Source organism: Puntigrus tetrazona, chromosome 22, assembly GCF_018831695.1.
Source record: "Puntigrus tetrazona isolate hp1 chromosome 22, ASM1883169v1, whole genome shotgun sequence".
In the NCBI taxonomy this organism is placed as follows: Eukaryota; Metazoa; Chordata; class Actinopteri; order Cypriniformes; family Cyprinidae; genus Puntigrus; species Puntigrus tetrazona.
This window is the reverse complement of record NC_056720.1, coordinates 5,652,160-5,672,990: the sequence shown is the minus strand read 5'-3', so window position 1 is coordinate 5,672,990 and position 20,831 is coordinate 5,652,160. Positions and strand designations below refer to the sequence as shown.

The 20,831-nt window shown below is 38.2% G+C and overlaps 2 protein-coding genes across 2 annotated transcripts; one reads left to right on the top strand and one right to left on the bottom strand.

Annotated features, from left to right (window-relative positions):
* Nucleotides 1-181: 181 nt before the first annotated feature.
* nol8 (nucleolar protein 8) lies at nt 182-11,250 on the top strand. Its single transcript, XM_043222551.1, has 17 exons — nt 182-284; nt 831-978; nt 1,078-1,140; nt 1,223-1,301; nt 1,377-1,527; nt 1,612-1,680; nt 1,916-4,528; nt 4,893-5,048; nt 5,130-5,252; nt 5,330-5,420; nt 5,516-5,645; nt 5,729-5,812; nt 5,903-6,186; nt 6,329-6,464; nt 6,898-6,956; nt 7,747-7,829; nt 8,128-11,250. The coding sequence occupies exons 2-17, from the start codon at nt 858-860 to the stop codon at nt 8,185-8,187; spliced, it is 4,302 nt and encodes a 1,433-aa protein (XP_043078486.1). The 5' UTR covers nt 182-284; nt 831-857; the 3' UTR covers nt 8,188-11,250.
* Nucleotides 11,251-17,611: 6,361 nt separating this feature from the next.
* Nucleotides 17,612-18,962, bottom strand: wu:fb55g09. Its single transcript, XM_043222992.1, has one exon. The coding sequence runs from the start codon at nt 18,525-18,527 to the stop codon at nt 17,892-17,894; it is 636 nt and encodes a 211-aa protein (XP_043078927.1). The 5' UTR covers nt 18,528-18,962; the 3' UTR covers nt 17,612-17,891.
* Nucleotides 18,963-20,831: the final 1,869 nt, after the last annotated feature.

Below are 20,831 nucleotides of genomic sequence, written 5' to 3'. Positions count from 1 at the left end.
GAACCACATCCGCTCAAAACATTTGGATGTTCATCTAAAAAGCATTATTATGACGTGACGTGTTTACAACCCTATTCATTTCTGCGTTTTAATATCATCACGTTTGGGAGAAATTGAAAAGTTGTCGATATCGCGTTTATTTATTCGTTGGCTGTGTTTCGTCGATGGAACTTTCCGCAGAGTTGCGTTACACCCGCAGGCGGAACCAAAAACACGTCCATGGTGTCACCTCGGAACGGTTACGGTGTAACATCAGTGTGTACATGTGAAGCTTTGGCATGATCGTAAGTCAGTTTTACATTTATAACAACATCTTTATTCCGCTTTATGGAGTATTTTTAGGAACCGTTTAGCGAGGATATGTTAAAGTTTGACTCAAAAGTATTGAGAAATTAGGATCATACGTTATGTACCTTTGTAGTCATAGTTCACGAGTCTCGTGTTTTTAAACATATCATTTAGTCTTTTTCCTATGCACTTATTCTAATTTGATGAAATAATTATTCGTGATTACATCTGTGTACAAGGCAAATAATGATACGTACAGTAGTGTATAGTCTTTAGAAATATATCTTTTACAATATCATGATAATTTAATAATTATAATTATTGTAAAAAAAAAAAAAAAAATAAATAGAAGTAGTGGTGCCTCTTGAGCAATAATCACTGTCTACACATTTGAGTTTTTCCCCACAATAGTAATATAACGTTTAGTATATTTGTCACTGTCAAGTGTCATTTAAGGTCCAGCAATCCTACGATTTTATGTATATCCCTACCTATATGGGGGCTTCTGTGTGGTTCATTATGTGTGTTTCGATGGTACACAGAAGGGGTTGGTTGCGTGAAATCTGACCATGAAACGGTTGTACGTCGGTGGTCTCGGCCACACAGTGTCTGAGAAAGACCTCAAAGACAGGTTTGGAAAGTTTGGGGACGTGTCAGATGTGGATATCATAACGAGGAAAGATGAGAATGGTAAGAATGCTGTAGAAACCAAAAAAATAAAATCTTACTGTTTAATGCAAAAGAATTAACTTGGTACACATGCGCAATATCTTTGTGATCTATTTGCAGGAGCTCCTCTGAAAACATTTGGCTACATCAACATAGACATCACAGATGCTAACTACAGAAGATGTCAGTATAGATATTTCATAAATTCTTTCTTGTTTTCTTTGTCATGCAGTAAGTCAATTTGTACATCTTCTTTATTACACAGGTGTAGGCATCTTAAATAAATCCACATGGAAAGGTGGAACCTTGCTTATTCAATTGGCAAAAGAAAGCTTTCTACATAGGTAAAAACGTCATCAAACAATTAATACAGATTAAACTGTTACTATATGTACTAGATTCTGTATGTTTTTTTTCAGACTTGCAGAGGAACGACAAGAACTGGTTGAAAAGGCCAAGACACCAAAGACCGTCCCTGAGGAGCCATTAGTGGATTCGCTAAAAGCGGCTGGTGTCGAAAACTTTCACATGAAAGCTGCTGTTCCTGGAACTGAAATTCCCGGCCATAAGGTCTGTGTCATTTTTCTTTTGAAAATAAGTTTTTTTCAGTTGTAAAAATGGCTGAATTGGTTTTGTGTGTATCTACTCTTCCAGAATTGGGTCGTGAGTAAATTTGGGAGGGTACTTCCTGTCGTGAATCTGAAGTGTGAAGGAAAGCACAAGATATCCTTTTTTTTTTTTTTTGCTTGGAGGAATGAGTTCATTTCAAACAAGCAGATGCAAAACTACATTTTTATATTGAAAAGTGTACACTTAAGTTTATTTTATGCAATCTTCATCCTTTCTTGTTTGATAAAATTGCCCTCTTTTTTCAAATTTTTATGTCGGGGATAATTACGAAGAGCAGAATCATTGTACTTTAAGTGCAGTTCACTATCTACCCTTAACTCTTGAATACGTCTTTAAGTATGATCCATCCAAACACTGCCACAACATCAAGAAACTGGAGATTGGGGATGACGTCACATCGGTGTCCAAGCTGACGTGGGAGATTGAAGGTGGAGACGATGAAATCAGTAAGAAAAGGCGGGGAGAGTTTCCAGAGCAGAAAACTTGTCCCAAAAGATCCAAAATAGATGTAAGTTTGTTTCTTAGAAATTTGGCTCAGAGAAATGGAATTAATGCGGCTGCCACTGGAAACACAGTGGCGATCCAACAAAATGGACTAAAGCCGGGAAAGCAAACATCTGTTCGTGTTTTTGACAACGACTCTGACTCTGAAGAAGAAATCAGGATGTTGGTTGCTCAAGAGCATTTGAGGAACCCTAAACAAACCTCCACGGAGGATGATGATGGCAAGCTGGAGGTGGTTGGAGATGATTTTGTTGTCAAGTCTAATGTTTTCTGGGGTGGAGTGGAACAAGATGACATGAAGACGCCCCTTTTTACTTCATCAAAAGATGATGAGGAATATGATTCTGCCGACACTGATGAAATACTCACTCAGAGAAAAACCCAAAAAGTTGAATGTACACCAGCCAGTCAGGATTTTCCAACAGAATCCAGTAAAAACAAGTCTGAATCTGAATCTGATGATAGTGATGTTAGCGTAGATTCTGATTATGAAGCCATGATGGGGAACTGCTACCGTTTAGATATTTCCCTAGCGGACTTGGAGCAGCTAGCTAAAAAAGCAGACGTGTTTTCAGATGATGAAAGTGTAGAAAAAGCAAAAGATGAACCCAAGACCCCAAGTGCACCACCCAAAAAAACAGCCAATAACCCAGAAGATATTCTTGCTTCCCTTTTGGGAGATGACACTCCTGATAAAGAAAGTAAGAAGAAGAAGAAGAATCAGGTAAATGCTGTATCTCTTCCTGCTTTCATTGGAACGAAGGATCTTTTTGGAGGACCAGAGCCCAGCCTGAAAAGAGTCGCCCAAAATATAGACTGTGACTCTCCTAAAAGACTCAAGCAGAAAGAACAAAGCATCTTAGAAGACACAAGTCAACCGCAGTCTTCAAACCGTCTATCTCTGCAGACATTATCCAATTTAAATAGACAATCAGTTTCAAAAAAACTTCAAAATAAAGCGTCCTCAGAAGATGATTCGTCTAGCGAAGAATCAGAAAGCAGTTGTAAAGAAGATGCCTTCACTTCTAAAACATCTTCAGCATCACAATCAGTAAGAGCCATCCCTGAAACCAAACTAAAGACTGTTAGCTCTAATAACTCAAACACCCCAGTCAAAACCAGTCAGACGAAGACCTCCAGATCCTCCAGCAGTGACTCTTCAAGTGAAGAATCAGAAAGCAGCGAGGAAGAAGATAATAAGGATAAGGCTGGAATTCTGACTTCTAAAACACCTTCAGCAACACAATTGGCAAGAATCACCCCTAAAACTGAACTAAAAAGCTCTATTAACTCAATCAAACCCAGTCAGACAAAGTCTTCCAGATCCTCCAGTAGTGACTCTTCTAGTGAAGAAACAGAAAGCAGTGAGGAAGATGATAAGGCTGGAGTTCTGACTTCTAAAACACCTTTAGTTGCACAAAATGTAAAAACCATCTCTAAAACTGAAATCCATATTGGTAACAGTTCAAAAAGCCCAGTCAAACCCAGTCAGACGAAGACCTCCAGATCCTCCAGCAGTGACTCTTCAAGTGAAGAATCAGAAAGCAGCGAGGAAGAAGATAATGCTATGGTTTCCATTTCTAAAAGGTCTTCAGCATCACAGTCAGCAAAAACCAGCCCTGAAACCGAACTAAAAACTAGTAATTCTAATAACTCCATCAAACCCAAGCAGAAAAAGACCTCTGGATCCTCCAGCAGTGAATCTTCAGGTGAAGAATCAGAAAGCAGCGAGGAAGAAGATAATGCTAAAGTCCCCGCTTCTAAAACCTCTTCAGCAAAGCAATCAGTAAGAGCCATCTCTGAAACCAAACTAAAGACTGTTAGCTCTAATAACTCAAACACCTCAGTCAAACCCAGTCAGACACAGTCTTCAAGATCCTCCAGTAGTGACTCTTCTAGTGAGGAAGATGATAATGAAGGTAGTGCTGGAGTGCTGACTTCTAAAACACCTTCACAAATCAAGACCGCTAACAGTTCAAAGAGCCCAGTCAAACCCAATCAGACGAAGACCTCCAGATCCTCCAGCAGTGACTCTTCAAGTGAAGAATCAGAAAGCAGCGAGGAAGAAGATAATTCTGAAGTCTCCACTTCTAAAACCTCTTCAGCAGCACAATTAGCAAGAATCACCCCTGAAACTGAACTAAAAAGCTCTAATAACTCAATCAAACCCAGTCAGACAAAGTCTTCCAGATCCTCCAGTAGTGACTCTTCTAGTGAAGAATCGGAAACTAGTGATGATGAGAAATCCAAAACTAAGCCTGCCACTTGGAAGAACGATCAGGAGCATGTTGTTTCACATCAAACAGTCCTTCACTCAACTGTGATAGATGCTAAGAAACAACAGCAGGACAACCAGAAACGTCTCGCGGCACAGGAGCAACGACAGAAAGAAACCGAGCAACAGAGGAAACTCATTCAGGGTGCTCTTTCTAACATGGTGAGTGTTAAACGTTTCAAGTATTTTTAAGTGACGATGCATTTAATTTTTATTTCATTTAATATTACCTATGTCATCATCTAACTCTCAAAAATCTATTTTTATTGTACATTATAATGCTGTGATGTCTAAATTCATGTGTAGAATTTAAAATAAGAAATTTTAAGCTTAAAGTGTTTGTTTTTTAATTATTTAATCAGACAAAATTGTATAAAATGTTAATATTGGCTATATCGTATTATTTATGATTATATGTAGTGGCTAAGTTACTAATTTAAAGCCGTAATTCCCTGAAAATCTAATTTCTCTTGTATTATTTTGAATCTTTTTTTAATGTTACTTACTCTAGCATGATGTTTTTTAGGACACAACGAAGACGAACAAAAGCAAACACATTGTTTTTGATTCTGATGATGATGAAACCACAAGCGGACCAAAACAACCCCCAACGAACTTGAAAAAAAGCCTCTTTGAGGAGGATTCAGGATCTGATGAAGATCAGCAAACGTTGAAAGAAAAGGCAAATATGGACAAAGATTGGAATTAGAAGTTTATTTCCTTGAGCTCTTTGATTTGTTCTTCACGTTTTTCATGTTTACAGAAGAAGCAGAAGAAAAACGAGGCAGGTGGCAGCAAGCTGTTTGACAGTGAAGCTGAGGGCGATGGTTCTGAGGACGATCGTTTCCAGATCAAGCCCCAGTTTGAGGGCAAAGCTGGACAGAAGGTTTGTATTGAGAGTTTTTATAAGGATGTTGAGTTTCAGAGTTTGTTTGATTTCTCATTCATCTGTCTTCATTTCAGCTCATGAAGCTGCAGGCCAGATTTGGAGCCGATTCAAGATTCCAGATTGATTCTAGATTTATAGAAAGCGATGATGAATCTGAAGATCAAGGTAATTTATTAAACTATGTTTTAGGCTTCCAATGTGTTTTTGGGTTGTTGTTTTTTTTAAATGATTATCCTGTTTTTAACCTTTTTAAATTTCAGATGAAGCGGCTCCAGAAAAAGATGCAGACACACAACTTCTTGAGGAGAAAAAGAAAAGTCTAGACATCCTCCAGAGCATTTTAAACACCAACCTACAACCACAAAACACCAGAAAGAGCAAGATGTTCAAGTAGGACTTCAAGTGTTCTTTGAGCATGTTTTGTTCTTTTTACATCTTTTTGATGGTTTATATACTTTTTTTTGGCTTTGCAGAGATATTGTGAGCCTGCAGTACGACCCGACACAAGAAGAGCATGCTGCTTTTGAGGCTAAGAAAGAGACACCGAAGAAAGAAAGGTATTACATGAACTCATATTACATGAATTTTTGGGTTTTAGACTCATTGTGACTTCATTTAACATTTTGGTTGTTTTTGCTGTTGGACAGCAAAGCGGAGAGACGGATGAAACGCATAGAGGCTGAAAAACTCCCTGAAGTTTCTAAGGACATTTACTTTGACGTTTCGGTGGATTTGAAAAAGGTCTTTGGGACGTCTACAGAAAACCAGGAAGAGAAGGAAGTGGTTTCATGGGATAAAGAGACAGGTGATACTGAAGATATAATGAAATACATGGAGGTTTCTAATGCAGAAGAAAAAGAAGACGCTTCAGGCAGTTTCAAGTTCTCCTTCTTTGGTGGAGACACAGCTGCAAAGACGACCACCAAAACAGGTGCACTGATCATTTATCTTATTTTTCATTGTTGTTAAAATATTAGGTGTATCCTTTTTTCCTTTTAGGTCATGCAATTTTTTATTATACCTTATATAACATGTTGGAGTATAAAACGGTATTATTTATTTATTTGTATCAGATGAGTACAAAATAGAGACATTAAAAGAAGCCAAGTTCTCTTGGCAAGCGGACCCTCGTTTCCAGGACAGCAGTTCAGATGAGGAAGAAATGGACGAGGTTGAAGAGAACCAATCTGCTTCCAGAACAATCACAGAGTAACTATAACATATTAATTTATTATTTACAGTTTGAGCTTGGTAGCACAAGGAACATATCGCTAAAAACATTTTTAATAATGCTAAACCATCTTAAACCATCGGGTTTCATTAAAAGATGGATCCACTAACAGGTCAATTAAAAATAATTGATAGTAAATCTTGGATAGAATATTTAAAATGTCAAATATTAAAATCTAATTTGTAAAGATTGTAGTGTGTTTTACAAGAAAATTTATATCTTTTTAATTCAATGTGTTACTTGCCTTTTTTGCTACATTTACTAACAATTTCTAGTTTATATTGTTTGCACACTATTGTATCTTACCCTCTTTCTAATCAAATGACCAAACACGTTTTGCATACACCTATATAACGCCTGAATGTTGTAAATGTGATTACTTTTTGATTAAAACTTCTTCATTTTCTGCAGGGAACCAGCAAAATCAAAAACCTTTTTCTTTTTCTATCAAAATGACGAGCGGTTAAAAGGTGAGATTTAAACCATTCATCTTGACAAATGAATACATTGATGATCATTTAAACAATCACTAAGAAACCATAGCAACAACATATTTAAATGATTAATTACGCCTTTATGTGTATACATGATGATAAAAGGGTCATACGATGTTGCTAAAAAGATCATTTATTTTATGTAGTGCAGTGTTTCTTGGGGGTTTAAGTTTCAAAAAACACATTTTTTCCATGTATTATACATTATTGTTACTTCTCTATGCGAGGTGAGTTTTGATTGGTGATCGGTGAAATCAATAGTAAGTTAGAACTTTAAATAGTAAGTAGCAGGTTTTTTTAATAATAAAACATAACTTTCTTGAAGGTTGTGAGTCAGAAGCACCAGACTGTCCTTGCAGAGTTTGAATTGCTCCACTTTATAGTCTCTGTGTACAGCCAGCATAGGCTGCTCTGTCAGGTTCAGGAAAGAGGTATATTTCACAACGAAACACAGCGTCTCCAGAACATGGCGCCGCAGGAACACTAGCCCCGCCTTCTTTCTTTGCGTAAACATTTGGACGGTGTTTGAAAATAAACCCACACCGTGATGTAGAAAAATGGGGGCATGTTTAGGGGATTCATAACTTTTATAGAATATCTCTTTGGTTGTTTGAGAATTTAGTCAACTTTAGGGTTAGAGCTTGTAACAGGAAGTTTAAAAAAAGGAAATTGCATCATATGACCCCTTTAAAATAATACGGCTTGTTAGGATTTTTTTAAATCATTGTCACTATTGTGCATTGAACCACAAATCTCTTTTCTATAGAGGGCCCAGGAATGTTTTGGAGGAGTGTAAAACTACAAGACCAGAAGGAAGAATGGGAGCAGAAGAGGACGTTACTCAGAGAGGTACCACAGATCATCTTCATCTCAGCTGATTCATAGGGAAAAATTACTAATAACAATTTCACTTCAACCAAAGCTAAATGTTTCCAATATTATATTATGTAATCTGTAAAAACACTAACAGTTTGCGCATGTTATTAAAATGCAACATTTTATGCTCAGTGCATTTGCTTGAAGCAGATTTCCTAGTGGTTTCCTCGTTTAACATGTTTCCGAATGGTTAGGTGGCATTTAAAAGTACCGAAATTTGGTTTGCATTTTTTATGACATGAATTACAGCTGTTTTTTTTCTCCCCAACAGGATTGTCACAGGAAACACAGAAATGCCAAAAGACGCCAGAGGCCTTCGCTGAAAAGCTAAATGATTTCAAGTATTCAAAGACATTTTTACTCAGGACATGACCAGTTTTCAGAGACATTTTTTGCCTAATCTGTTTAATAGATGTCATTTAATATTCAAAATAATGTCTAATCCATATACTCTTTATATGATTAAAATGATTTGAGAGAATAAATGCTGGTTTGTACCACTAGAGGGTGTTGTGATGATACTTTCTTGAGTTTCGAGGCTGGCTTCGCTGTTTGTTTTCATTCCCCGCTCACTTTCTCCAAACCGCAGGATCAGCCCACAAAATTGTTTTCTAGAAAACGCGCTCTGTGCTTTTTTGCATGTTTGCACGTGCAACAATAAATACAGTTTAGTACGCAGCAGATCATGCAAATGTTTTTTTCTTGGGATTCTTGCATGTAGTCGTTTAGGAAAGACCGCAGGGTGTCGACGGCTAAGTAGCCATCTTGCATTTGGAGAAAAATGGATTTGTGTGTGCAAACGGGATTGAGAAAAGTTTTCAGCCTTGTCCAAGATACCATTTTGGCTGATGATAGTGATATTTGACCCCTAGTGTTTATTCTTAACCTTATCTGCAGACTCCAGCAGTTTCCACTAACTAGTGCAAAAGGGTAACTGAAGCCTTTACTATTATTTCACTGTTTAACGCTTGAACATTTCAAGTTTTGATACAAGACATTTTTGTCATTTTGACTATATTTTCAAATAGAAATGTCTAATATACGAAATACACGTACACTTTTTGTATTCATTGTAGTTCAAATGAATGTTTTGAATAAACCGTAGCATGTCTGTCAAATAGCGATTTCGATTAGACCGTAAAAATTTATGAAGTCACACAAGCTCAGGCAAGTTGGCAGCAGACGTGTTTAACGTTAGCCTGTGCATAGGCCAAGAATGAAACGTGCAATCACTCAAGAAGCAAAAAATCTCGCACTGTTATTTTCGTCTACTGATGAAACCCTTAATAAATCTACAGGAACCGTTTGACTCTGCCCAGCTACTACACATTGAGTGTGTGTGTGTGTGTGTGTGTGTGTGTGTGTGTGTGTTTTCAAGAATATCATTTGTACTGTTGACATTGCATATGATTGACGGTGGTTTTGGTCACTATAGGCTAAACTGCACGTATGTGGTTCTGAGCTATAGTCATGAACACAGTGTTCTCTGCATAAACAGGACGCTGTGGTTTCCGATTTCACTGTGACATCACAGCTGGTGTCTATAGCTCGTGAAGGAATGAAGCAGCTGTTCTGCAGTGACATAAGTCTCCCAAAACTGCCATTTTGTGTAACCAAGTCCTGTTTTTGGACCTTGATCCTTTTTATTGCTGGATCACGATGTTAAGATGCGATTTAGCATTTTGTTCATGCTAGGATATGTAAAATATGGTAGTTATCATGTCGCTAATGGGTTTTAAAAGGGTTCGCTCAATAACTGTCCTCGACAAAACGCATGATCTGAGGAATAATTATCTTGCAAACACAAATGTACAAGATTCTTGAGCAGATATGATTCTGTGGAGATTAAAAAAGTTTTGTTGTTCCTCAGGTTAGCGTTTGATATCTAAAGCACCAGTGGTAAATGTTAATTTTTTTCTGAAGAGCTAGCAAACAGTGCTTTGTGTAAATTAATTTATTTTGGTTCTACTTAACAGCCTTTATTTTCAAAAGCCGGTCTCACATTTAGGGTTTGTGATGCTAACTATAATGCTAATGTGTGAATGGGGGATGGTACGCCAAAAACAGTTCTTCATTCTCGATTTTCACATTAACTGAGCACAGTCTCCTTCATTTTAAAGTCTATTTCTCATCTTTTTCACCAGTTAACCTGTGTTGGTAAAGATTAGCGTGCTGTTTGAGAGATATGAATGAACACTGGTTGTTTTTATGACAAGGGAGGCTCGTTTCTTAGCCGAGAGGAAACAGAGTGTGTGCTGGTATTAAATATTTACATTTTTGCTTCATGAATTCCTCTCATAGTGGGAATAACTTCCACAGTTACCTGTTACTAATGCCTTAGCCAGCTCAAAAAGGCAAAGCCATGTGACTAGCCTGCGTCTGACTAGAATAACAGCCCTTCCCCCAAATGACACACAGACACACTGTGCCTGCAAGTGTAAACGGAGAGGTTTTACACACACATCGAGCTGCTTTGGACTGCGTATTTTATATAAATACACAAATTGTAAATATTCCTTCACCAGAGTATTAGCTTTAGCATTGCTGGAATGAACTGATAGATGTCTATAGCTGCAGTCTGTAGCAACAGATGCTATTGCGCAAGACTTTGCAATGATCTGTGATGTTTTTGCTTGTGAAATAACTCTCAAAAGTCAGTACTTTTCCATACTTAAAGGTCTTGTGTGTTTTTCACCCCGAACACTCCTCCCTCTGTTCCTCAGATCCCACCCCATCCTGCCCCCCAACTTCTCAAAGAGGACTTGTTTGGATCTATAACTATTACTGTTCACATCCAAGCGTTGGGCTCGGATAACAGCGGCGTCTTCCTGGATAGGACAACGCTAATATGAGGGGCTGTCATCTACGGCCATTTTAAAGGCTCCCTGCTCTCTGATTGGCTGTTGCTTCGGCTAATCAGGTTAGTGTGTGACAGCAGGAATGTCTGTTTTTGCACTGAGAGAAAATAAAATACCCCTCTTCCAACCCTCCTTGGATTTACACAAACATAAACATGAGCTATGGGGCAAAATATAAAAAAGACGTGAAGGGGACGTGTCTACTGGCACTAAAATTAGCAGTGTTTTAATATGCTAGCTGCAACAGGTTGAGGTTTATTTACTGAAGGCATATAGTTAGTTAAGGGGTGTGTCGCTGTGCGGGTGGATCTGGTTGCACAGTAACAGCAGAAAAACTGCAAATGTCTTCATTTCAAGCTTCAGTCAGTGTTTTTAAGTGTAGTCCTCAATGCAAAAGCTTACACTTTAAAGTCAAGAGGATGATTTTGTAAAAGTTCTACTGACATTTGTGTTGAAGCAAATGAATAATAGTAAAAATGGTCCTACTTTGCATTGTTTTAACCATGTAATTGCAAATAAAAACTGAATTGACTTTAGTTTCTTTGTATTTTGTCGTATTTTACCTCCAGATATTTACCATTTTATAGCTTTTCATTAGTGATGACAGTGAATCTAGTACTTTTGATTACAAAAGGTCCAAAAAATTAAATGTCGCATTATATCTAAAAGTATTATTGTGTTTTACTTATTTTTTAAACTTAAATCTTTCAATGCAAAAATAAAAAAAACGATGTCACGATCTATACACATTTTTGAGGTTTTACTGTAAACTTCCATAAATGTGCTATTTTACTGTAAACATTACAGCCTGTAATGTTTACAGTAAAAAAGTGTTTAAATGCTTTAAACTGGAGCTCATTTACTGTTCAGACGTCATAATGCCCCTTCAATAATTGTGATGATCGTAACAAAGCATCTGTTTCCTGTGGAAGACATTAGATGAGTCATTTCAAAAAACGCCTTAAATATCCAGGAACCATCTGAAATAAGCAAAGCATTGCACTGAAATGTGTCGATTTTTCAGTTGCAAAGAAAATGTTCTCTAGCCAAGTTTTAGCTGTTCCCAAATTAAAGTTGCTTTCTCTGTGATATACTGCGTTGTGGTCTGTGACCAGTATGGCTATGCCGCTGCTAAGACGTTCTGAAGGTTTTTAGCATGTTGCTACATGGTTTCGTGTGGTTTTTAGCTCTATAGGTATGGATCAGGCCAAATCAAACTAAATGTGACAAACCGTAATAGTGATACTTCCCTTAACACAGCCTAGGAAAACACCTAGATATATTAAGGATTCACCTAACAATGCTGTTGATGCCGTCAGATTGTCTTCTTGGAATTAAAGTGATTCTTTTATAGAAGTGAGAATCAAATCTATTAAAATGACGTCAACCATAACTGCAGCTGGGTACAAAGGCACAGAGGGAGAATCCAATCCAAAATGGCAGCATTGACATGACAGTGGTATTGTTACACAAGAGTGTTATTGTGTGTGTGTGTGTGTATATATATATATATATATATATATATATATATATATATGTGTGTGTGTGTGTGTGTGTGTGTTGTGTGTGTGTGTGTGTAAACAAATTAAGAAAATAAAAATAAAAATTATGAAACACTTAACAAATTATTATAAAATGATTAAAATATTATTTAAATATTATTTAAAATGAAATCTGAAAATCTAAAATTAAAACCTAATTGAAAATATTAATAAATACTTTTAAAAAATGTGGTACACATTTTCTTTTCTTAATTGTAACAACACAGCTTCAGAAAAACAGTCCTGTTGTAAAGTCTGCATTGGCTATCTACGTTTTATTTAAAATAACATATAAAGTTTTTTGTTATTTTTTTTTTTTTTTTTTTATCAGCGTTCATCATTACCCTCGAATCAAATAAGAAGATATTTAAAAGGGGATGCCCAGAAGTCAGCAATTTCTCCCTCTCTGACAACGAAAAAAACACCCATTTTACTTTCAGAAGCTGGTACGTTTCTGACAAAAATAGTCCTGTTGATCAAACACCAGCACTCTGAAGCACTTCAGGCTGACAGGGACAGATCATCGGCACGAAACGGGGCCGTTTCTGTCGCATGATTTGCTCAATATTGGGTGTAGGAGGCACTTTATTGTTAGAGACGTCTGAAGGAGAGGAGAGGATATAGAGGGAAAGGGAGGGGGCGTAAAACATGAAGCGCAGCCTTTGGGCCTGTTAGGAGATTAAGCTACGTGAGAGAGGAAGAGAGCGAGCCAGCGGGAGGGAGAGAGTCGATTGGGATTGAGTGTTCTCTTATATCATTATCTCGCTGAATAATCCTGCTCGCAGCGCCTTTGGCAGCGGGGGAAGGGAACGGACCCACATTCACAGCCTATGGGTCGTGCCTTCACCTTATCTGCTGCGTTTGCTCAATGCTGCTTTTGTTGCTATTTTCGAAAAAAGGATCTCGTTTGCTCTGCGTCAGTGTTGCTCAGCTAAAGTCGTTCACAGTTAGGTCTACACTTATGTATCTGCCAGACACTTTTATCCGAAGCTGTTGGGCCGAGTCATGAGCGGTCCATTAAAGCTACGTTTTTAGCGGTTAGCGTTAATTGTTCAAAGGAATATATATACTTGAAATACAAAATTCATTGATTTAAAGGTACAAAACTAGTTGTGCTGGTTGGTTTAAACTGGTCAGGCCAGTGTTCCTCTGGTTTTAGCTGGCTGGTCAGCTGTTTTCCTGCTCTGACCAGCTGAGACCAGCCTGGCCAGCAAAGGGTCACTTAAAAGCCTATGACCAGGCTGGAGGACCAGCTGTTTTTTCCAGCAAGTTAAGAATGTAGTTAAAGGGAAAGTTTACCCAAAAATGAAAACTGTTAATCACTCACCCATGTCATTGCAAACCTATACAGCCTTCTTTTATCTTCAGAACACAAATTAAGAGCTTTTTGACAGTAAAGGATCTACCACATTCAGGAAAGGTGTTAAGGACATTGGTAAAATAGTCCATCTGACATCAGTGGTTCAACCGTAATGTTACGAAGCTACAAGAATACTTTTTGTGCTCAAAGAAAATAGTGATATTTTAGTGAGAAATAGCTCATTCACATGCTCAGCGGCTTGTTTTGAATCAGACGAATGCATACGCATGCTGTGAACGCAATGAACTACTTTAATGAAGTAGTTACTTTGGTTTTCTTTGCGCACAAAAAGCATCCTTGTGGCTTCAACTACAGTTGATGTCACATGGGTGAATGATGTCCTTAATACCTTTCTGGGTCTTGAATGTGGTAGTTGGTCTATGAAAGGTCATAAAGCTCTCGGATTTCATAATTCATACACTACACAGTTGAGTACATAGTACAAATAGTATATAGTACAAATAGCGTAAAAGGGCATAGTGTATAGTCAGTCATTTGGGTCGCCTTGTGAGTAAATTTTAGGGTGACCATACGCGCCATTTTTTTCCCGAACACATCCTTGCCTGGATTTCTATATTGCTTTGATTAAAAGTACCTCAAGAGCGTTTTGAATACATAAGGAATCCTATATCATACAAAGATCGGTCTACATGCAAACAAAGCCAAACCTAGATATTTTTGCCAATACAGAAATCCTAATCAGGGCTCGTTCGGGAAAAATGCAACAACATCTACGCATTTCAACCGAAAAAACGATTTCGGCAAATTTACTCCTTTAGCTGTGATTATACTCACAACGTAGCATATAGCCTCAATGACGCTAACTGCTAGCGAACTGCTAAAAATGTATTTTACATAAAAGTGTCAAATATATAAATGTAGATGTAAACATCAATGACTTTAGTGCAACATCCATGTAGTGTTTACAGAGGTTACTGATTTAGGCAAATGTATGTATTTATAATTTTAACTGCTAACTGTCAGATACATAAATATGAATTACTTTAGCGCAACAACATCTGTTTGACGGACACCTTTATTCAAAATGTGTTTAGGATACATTGTCAGCAGTTAGCACTTAGCACTTAGCGCTACACCATTTTAAGCCGTACCTCGTTCTTATAATCACAGCTGAGGGAGTTGCTAACTGCACTTTTTAGCTATAAATATGCGCCATACTGTTTAAATCAATAAGCTTTCCCAATCATAAAGCCATTTTCAAGGGAAAAAGTTGGGTTGCTTTCTAAAACGCTTTGTTTTTAAAGCACACGCTTACACTGCAAGATGATTCAGTGACATTTGATGGTGTCAAGACACTGGATCATGACAACACGCTAGTTTGTACTGATAACTCGCTCGGCCTGTCAAACTGTTATGAGTCAGGCCGACATGCCTCTGGTCTTTGCATGCCGTGACATGTCATTGAGAGAGGGAAAAAAAGGACGCGATTGTGCACCTCTTCCACCCAAAGTTTCACCACGGGTCACAGAATTGTTTCTATAGCGAAGGCCTTTGAGAGGAACCCATCCCCCACAAAACACACACACATCCACCCCAGCCCTCAACTGAAGCCAGGCTCTCTGGCATTTAAAGGGACAGCACACATTTTTGTTCGCAAGTTAGAAAACATGTACTATTAACCTTTTTTCCGCATTTCCCAGTCCTGACCACCGTTGGAACTGTAATGAATTAATCTGTAATTAATCAATTTTTTAAATGTTTTATATGCAAGTACAACTAATTAGGATTTACTGGGTCTCCATTGCTTGTTTTTTTCAATAATTTATTGTTTGCTCAACCATTATTAACACGCATGTATCTTTTGCCAATGACAAATGTCTCAATAAAATCTCGATTACATCTGACATGTGACTAACGTTGGAGGCGCTGTTATCTGCAGCAGCTTAATAAGTATTTTAACAAAATTGTATGAAGGTTTATAAAGACTTTTAATGTGTGCTGAATAATCATGCGCAATATCATGAGAGACGGGTATTAAATAAAGTCATTTTTCGTGCACAGTTGTCTTTCATAGGTGTTACAGTATATAAATAGGAAGCGCTTTCGTAAAAGGTAAAGGAGAAACGAGGCGTGCGTGGAGAGCCAGGTTTAACATTGCTTGTGTTTACTAAAGTTCCAGTTTGAGTCGTTATTCTGTTCTTCCCCTCCTCCCACCATCAGCGTCACGTGATCAAGATCTCCTGCTTCTCTGGAACCTTATTCTTCCTTATTCGAGAGTTTCTATATTGGAATTATACTTCTGAGTTCCACATCGGAATTATACGTTTCCTCCCAAAAAGTCTTAAACCTAATGCATCCGGCCCGAAATAAATGAGATTTTTTTTGAATGAACTGTTTCGAGTATGACCGCTCTGAATCGCCATGTGGTCATAAAACCGATATGAGGTCATTATAATTATACGTGAATTATAAATATGATGCAAGACGCTGCCCAGACATGTCATGCCATCTGCCCGTCTTCAGAATGGGAGCGTCTTGTCTCCGAGTGATCTAGATGTTACATCACGTTTATTTTACAGTATGAGTTTGATGTCAAACTGCTTTGTTTACTGATTAACTCCTCCACCAACCTTGAGAACGAGCCACAACACACATTTGATCTAACACCTTAAGCTCTGGTCCAAAGGGCGGCTTTGCCTCTTTCGACACATGTCCGGTCCCAAAATCTCGTTCCTGGCGTAAAGCGTGTTTAATCTCGAACCAGTTGGATAATGTGTGCGTTTTAATAGAACAACAGAATCGAAATGTTCCACGAGAACGTGCTAAGGTTTAATATTTAAATGATCTACCTATCTATACCTATCAATGACTGTAATGAATGACAATTTCATATTATAATATTTGTTGAACTGTCCTTTGTTTAGTAAGCTTTAGTGAGTTTGGTCTTCTTATTTTTTTATTTATGTCATCAGGGTTTCAGTTACTCTTCAGTTATTTTGTAGTTAACTATTATTTCAGTAAAATAACTTATATGGCTTATAATAGCTAATAATGATATGACAATGTCTGAAAATAATGTAAAAGGACCCCCTCTCTCTCTCTCCCTCTCTCTCTCTATATATATATATAAACAAGTACATTTCTTATTGTCAGGTCATAAAAACAATACTTATTCAAGAATTTTGCTATATATGTTTATTTCTTTATCTTTTTAGACGGATCATATCACATCTGCCATGTCATCTACTCATCTAACACTCCTTCCGAAGGTCTCTTTTCCCATCTCACTAAAATCTTTCTTTCATCGGCAGCTAATGGGCTAGAAATGAAGCCAGGGGATTGAACACACAATACTGCTGGTTTGGCTCAAAGAAGTTGCACCACAATTATCTGACATGCAGTTGGCAAGCTGTGCAGGAAAGGGGCTGAACCGCCGCTGATCAAAACACTCGGGGCTCTATTCGCGAGAAAGATTTCTTTGGAGCCTTTCCGTCGAACCTTTTTGCATTTTTATGGACTACCGGGGCTCTTAACATCGCTATTAAAACCGATATCTTGTTGTGTACAAAGACCAGAGATGATCATAGGTCTCATTGTGCGCTGTGAAAATGGAAACCCAATTAGTGACGCAGATTATATGGTTATATAGACACTCTTTTGCACACACACACACCTCGTCTCATGAGCTTTGCTATTGTTCTTGTGTCAGATCTTCAAACCCCAGCTCTGCTGTACTAGAAGGGTGTGTATGTTGGAAGGAAGGTTCTTAAATGTTACGCAGGCATCGTATTTCTGTTACGCATCTCCTCCTTTTGTGACCCCAAAATATATAGATTACTGTGCCACTCTTTGTAACGTATTAAGACACGGTACATTGATCTACCAGTCTGTTTTAACGTCGGTAAACAAACAAACCATGAAAAGATTGAGAATAATGATCTCTGACAAGCCATTTTGTACATTTGCAGGTCATTATTCGTCGAGCGATTCATCCAAAATGAACCATGCAATAAAAAAAAGAAAATCTAGACCAAGTGTAGCAAAATGTGGATTTATTATGAAAAACATTCACATAGGATTTAGTTTCGCAGTACAAACCGATGCTATGTTTGTCAAGAGTGATCGAATGAGCTCGATGGCGATTGGCTGGCTGGTCACACTCCTACTTTGGACCCTTTCCTCCCCACCAATCGTAACACATCACAGAACAAACAAACAAAGAAATGCCTCTCACATGTCAATCAACAGATTTAGTTGGTAAAAACGGTTCAGAAAACCACCGAAGTGATGTAAACATGTTACCTGTGGCAGGTGTCTAAATACATGGTGCCACAGTGTCACAGAATTCTTTGAAGTCCCTTTGCATGAAGTCTTCGCTCTGCATCACGTCGTCTTCCGATGGGAAATACTGCATGCTTTCCTCTTGATTGAAGCTGAAGAAGGAAAACGGCTGGCATTGGTTCATCTGTCGAGCGTAAAATGTGGGTGGCGATGGCAGATCTGGACTGTCCAAAAGTGCGCCTCTAGCGTTCTCCAGAACGCCCAGGTACGAGTCCATATCCGCAAAGTCCATTTCGCAGTCGGACCCGCTGTCGGTGCCAACGGAGTCCGATCGCATGTGCATCATCTGGTATTTCTCATGCATGAGGAACTGGTTGGTGTTCCTGGGCGCTCTCATGCCAGGCGCTCGGTTGCCCTGAACGTTGGCGGGACGCAATGAAACCAGAGTGCCAGACCACCGAGACAACCTTGCTCGATTTCTGCGCATTTCTGGATAGTGCGCTCTTCTTCCTGGCCTCCTTCCCCATTTGTGCCACTTCTGCTTAGCGCTGCCGTTGGCTCTCCTCGACTCGCTCTTGGGTTTCTCCGTCTCCTTGATGGAGGGTCTATTGCTGTAGACCTCCCATTGGCATATCATGGCCCTTCCGCACATTTTCTCAGCGTCTAGCATCAGCTGTAGTGCACTCTCACATAATCTGGAGGGCAACAAAGGCTGTTTCTTCTCCTCGCTTAGGGGTTTTGGTTACTCGTGCCTCTCTACACGAATCACCCCCTCGGTCGTCTACCTTTTTACAATCTTTTCCGATTTTTTCTTTGTCACTGGCTTTAAATGGCACATAGCCTGGCACAGTGCCCTCTGTATAGGCAGCTTGACGCTCGTGTGGCTCTGATCTGAGATCAGTCACACCCCTTCTCAGCTTTTCCGAGTAACCAGTGTCTTTTTTGCTTCAGATTAAAAGCAGAATCGTTGCCTGAATGTCTGAGGAGTGGAAAATATGTTTGTAGTTCGTTTTACTTTGGATAAGTGCCAACAAACTACGTTTTCTCTTCGTCTCAGACTAGCGCCGATCTCGATGTGACAGTTGACATCTACAGAAATCCGCGTCTAGTGGCGTATTTATAGCGTTTGGGCGCGTCAAACTGCTTGGAAGGGATAGGGGCGTTTCATTCTTTCCCGAGGTGAGGTATTTAAAATATGGCTACAGTTTTGTATAACAGCATCATATATATAATCATTTAGATTCATGTTTGTTATACCTCAGTAATAAAAATCTCCTCTTGCCTGTTTAAGCAGCGAAAGCGCCGTTTTTCCGTATTCTGAAAATCCGACCCCCGCCGAGACGAAATGGTTCGTTCCATCTCGTCTTCGCAGCCGCTGTTCCAGGATCGGTTTTTAAGTCACGATCCGCGTCTCTTTCATACATGGTCAAGAAAGCGCAACTGCCCTTAGATCAGCTGAGAGACGACACCACGACAAAGAGCGTGCATACGTGATGTATGTGAAAGATGTGAGGACAACAAACTAATGGCTGTTCTGTGAACGGTTGTTATCTAGTAATCGGGTTTGTTTATATCTCTTCAGTATTAGGCTTTATACGAAGACGTACTCTCGATTACCTTATTAAGATAGGAAACGCACTATAATCGCATACAAACTCAATTTCTGTTTATTTATCCGTGATGCGACTAAGATTTTCCGTCGATGTGGCGTTTGTTTAATCAAATCTGAAAAGCATGAACCGCATGAACGATTATTTTAGCGGACACACACACACACACGCAATAAAAAAAATGCTTAGTTGTGACATAACAGCATATAAACACACCTGTCCCTGTGCTGGAAGAAGTGGCTTTTTTCATTCAGCTGATATTTGAATATAATTTGAAGAGGTAATCATTAAACACACACTAGCAATGAGCTCCACCGCTTATCTGTTAAACAACGAGGCTAAAAAAAAACGCTTAAAAGATGGTTGCCTGACTTGAATAAATAAACAAATAAATGAACGAGTGAATGCATTAATACGCCACGCGAGTAGATGGAAAGTAAAGCGGGGAATGAATGAACTAACTATGAAGATAGATGGATGGATGGATGGATAGAAAGTCATTTTAAACTTTAAATGGAGAGTAGACCATCCTAGCAAACCAGGACGTGCCCCTAACGTTCACATATGGTTCACGTGTAACCAACCGAGAACATTGTGAAAACTAGAAACGAACTAAATTTGGTGATTTTTGCCCAGTGAGGTTTACATATGTGAGCCTATTTATTTAATGCAAATTATATTTTGTGAAACATTAGCATTTTTCTTGCAGTCATAGTAGCTGAATTACTATCAGAGTATTTTACAATATTATATATATATATATATATATATATATATATATATATATATATATATATATATATATATATATTGATATGATGTATTTAATATATATACATAGATTAAATGAATTGATTTTATATATATATATATATATATATATATATATATATATATATATATATATATATATATATATATATATATGTATATAGAGTAGATTAAATTAATTGATTGTAATCTAATTTACATAACTGTTACAGTTTGGATGCTACAATTTGTGATTCTTCATTAAAGTTTTAAACTTTATAATTTATAATTGGTTACAACCTAGTCTCTGAAAGCCCCTGGAGGTTCATTGTGAAATTGCAAGGGTTTTGTGAGGTTGTGGGAAAAAAGACTGACATTAGTCTATGTTTTGTACGCGTGCGGGTTTCACTGAATATATTGAAAGATTAAACCATTACGTGAAATATATATTCATGAAATAAATGTGGTTATAACATTGCATTGACCCTAATTTAGCGTCGATATATAAAGTTGAAGCTCCGCCGGCGAGATGATTTATGGAGCAGTAACCTCGTCGCGCGGTGGGGGGCGATAAAGCTCCCGTTGTGCGCGAGCGCCGCGGCGCGTGAGAAACA

Excerpts from the sequence above, each read along its gene's own strand:
- wu:fb55g09 (XM_043222992.1), bottom strand. The coding sequence starts at position 18,527 with ATGCTAGACGCTGAGAAAATGTGCGGAAGGGCCATGATATGCCAATGG.
- nol8 (XM_043222551.1), top strand. The coding sequence starts at position 858 with ATGAAACGGTTGTACGTCGGTGGTCTCGGCCACACAGTGTCTGAGAAA. Across the intron at positions 5,421-5,515 it reads TGATGAATCTGAAGATCAAG|ATGAAGCGGCTCCAGAAAAA; the intron begins GTAATTTATTAA and ends TTTAAATTTCAG. Across the intron at positions 6,465-6,897 it reads GCTTCCAGAACAATCACAGA|GGAACCAGCAAAATCAAAAA; the intron begins GTAACTATAACA and ends CATTTTCTGCAG.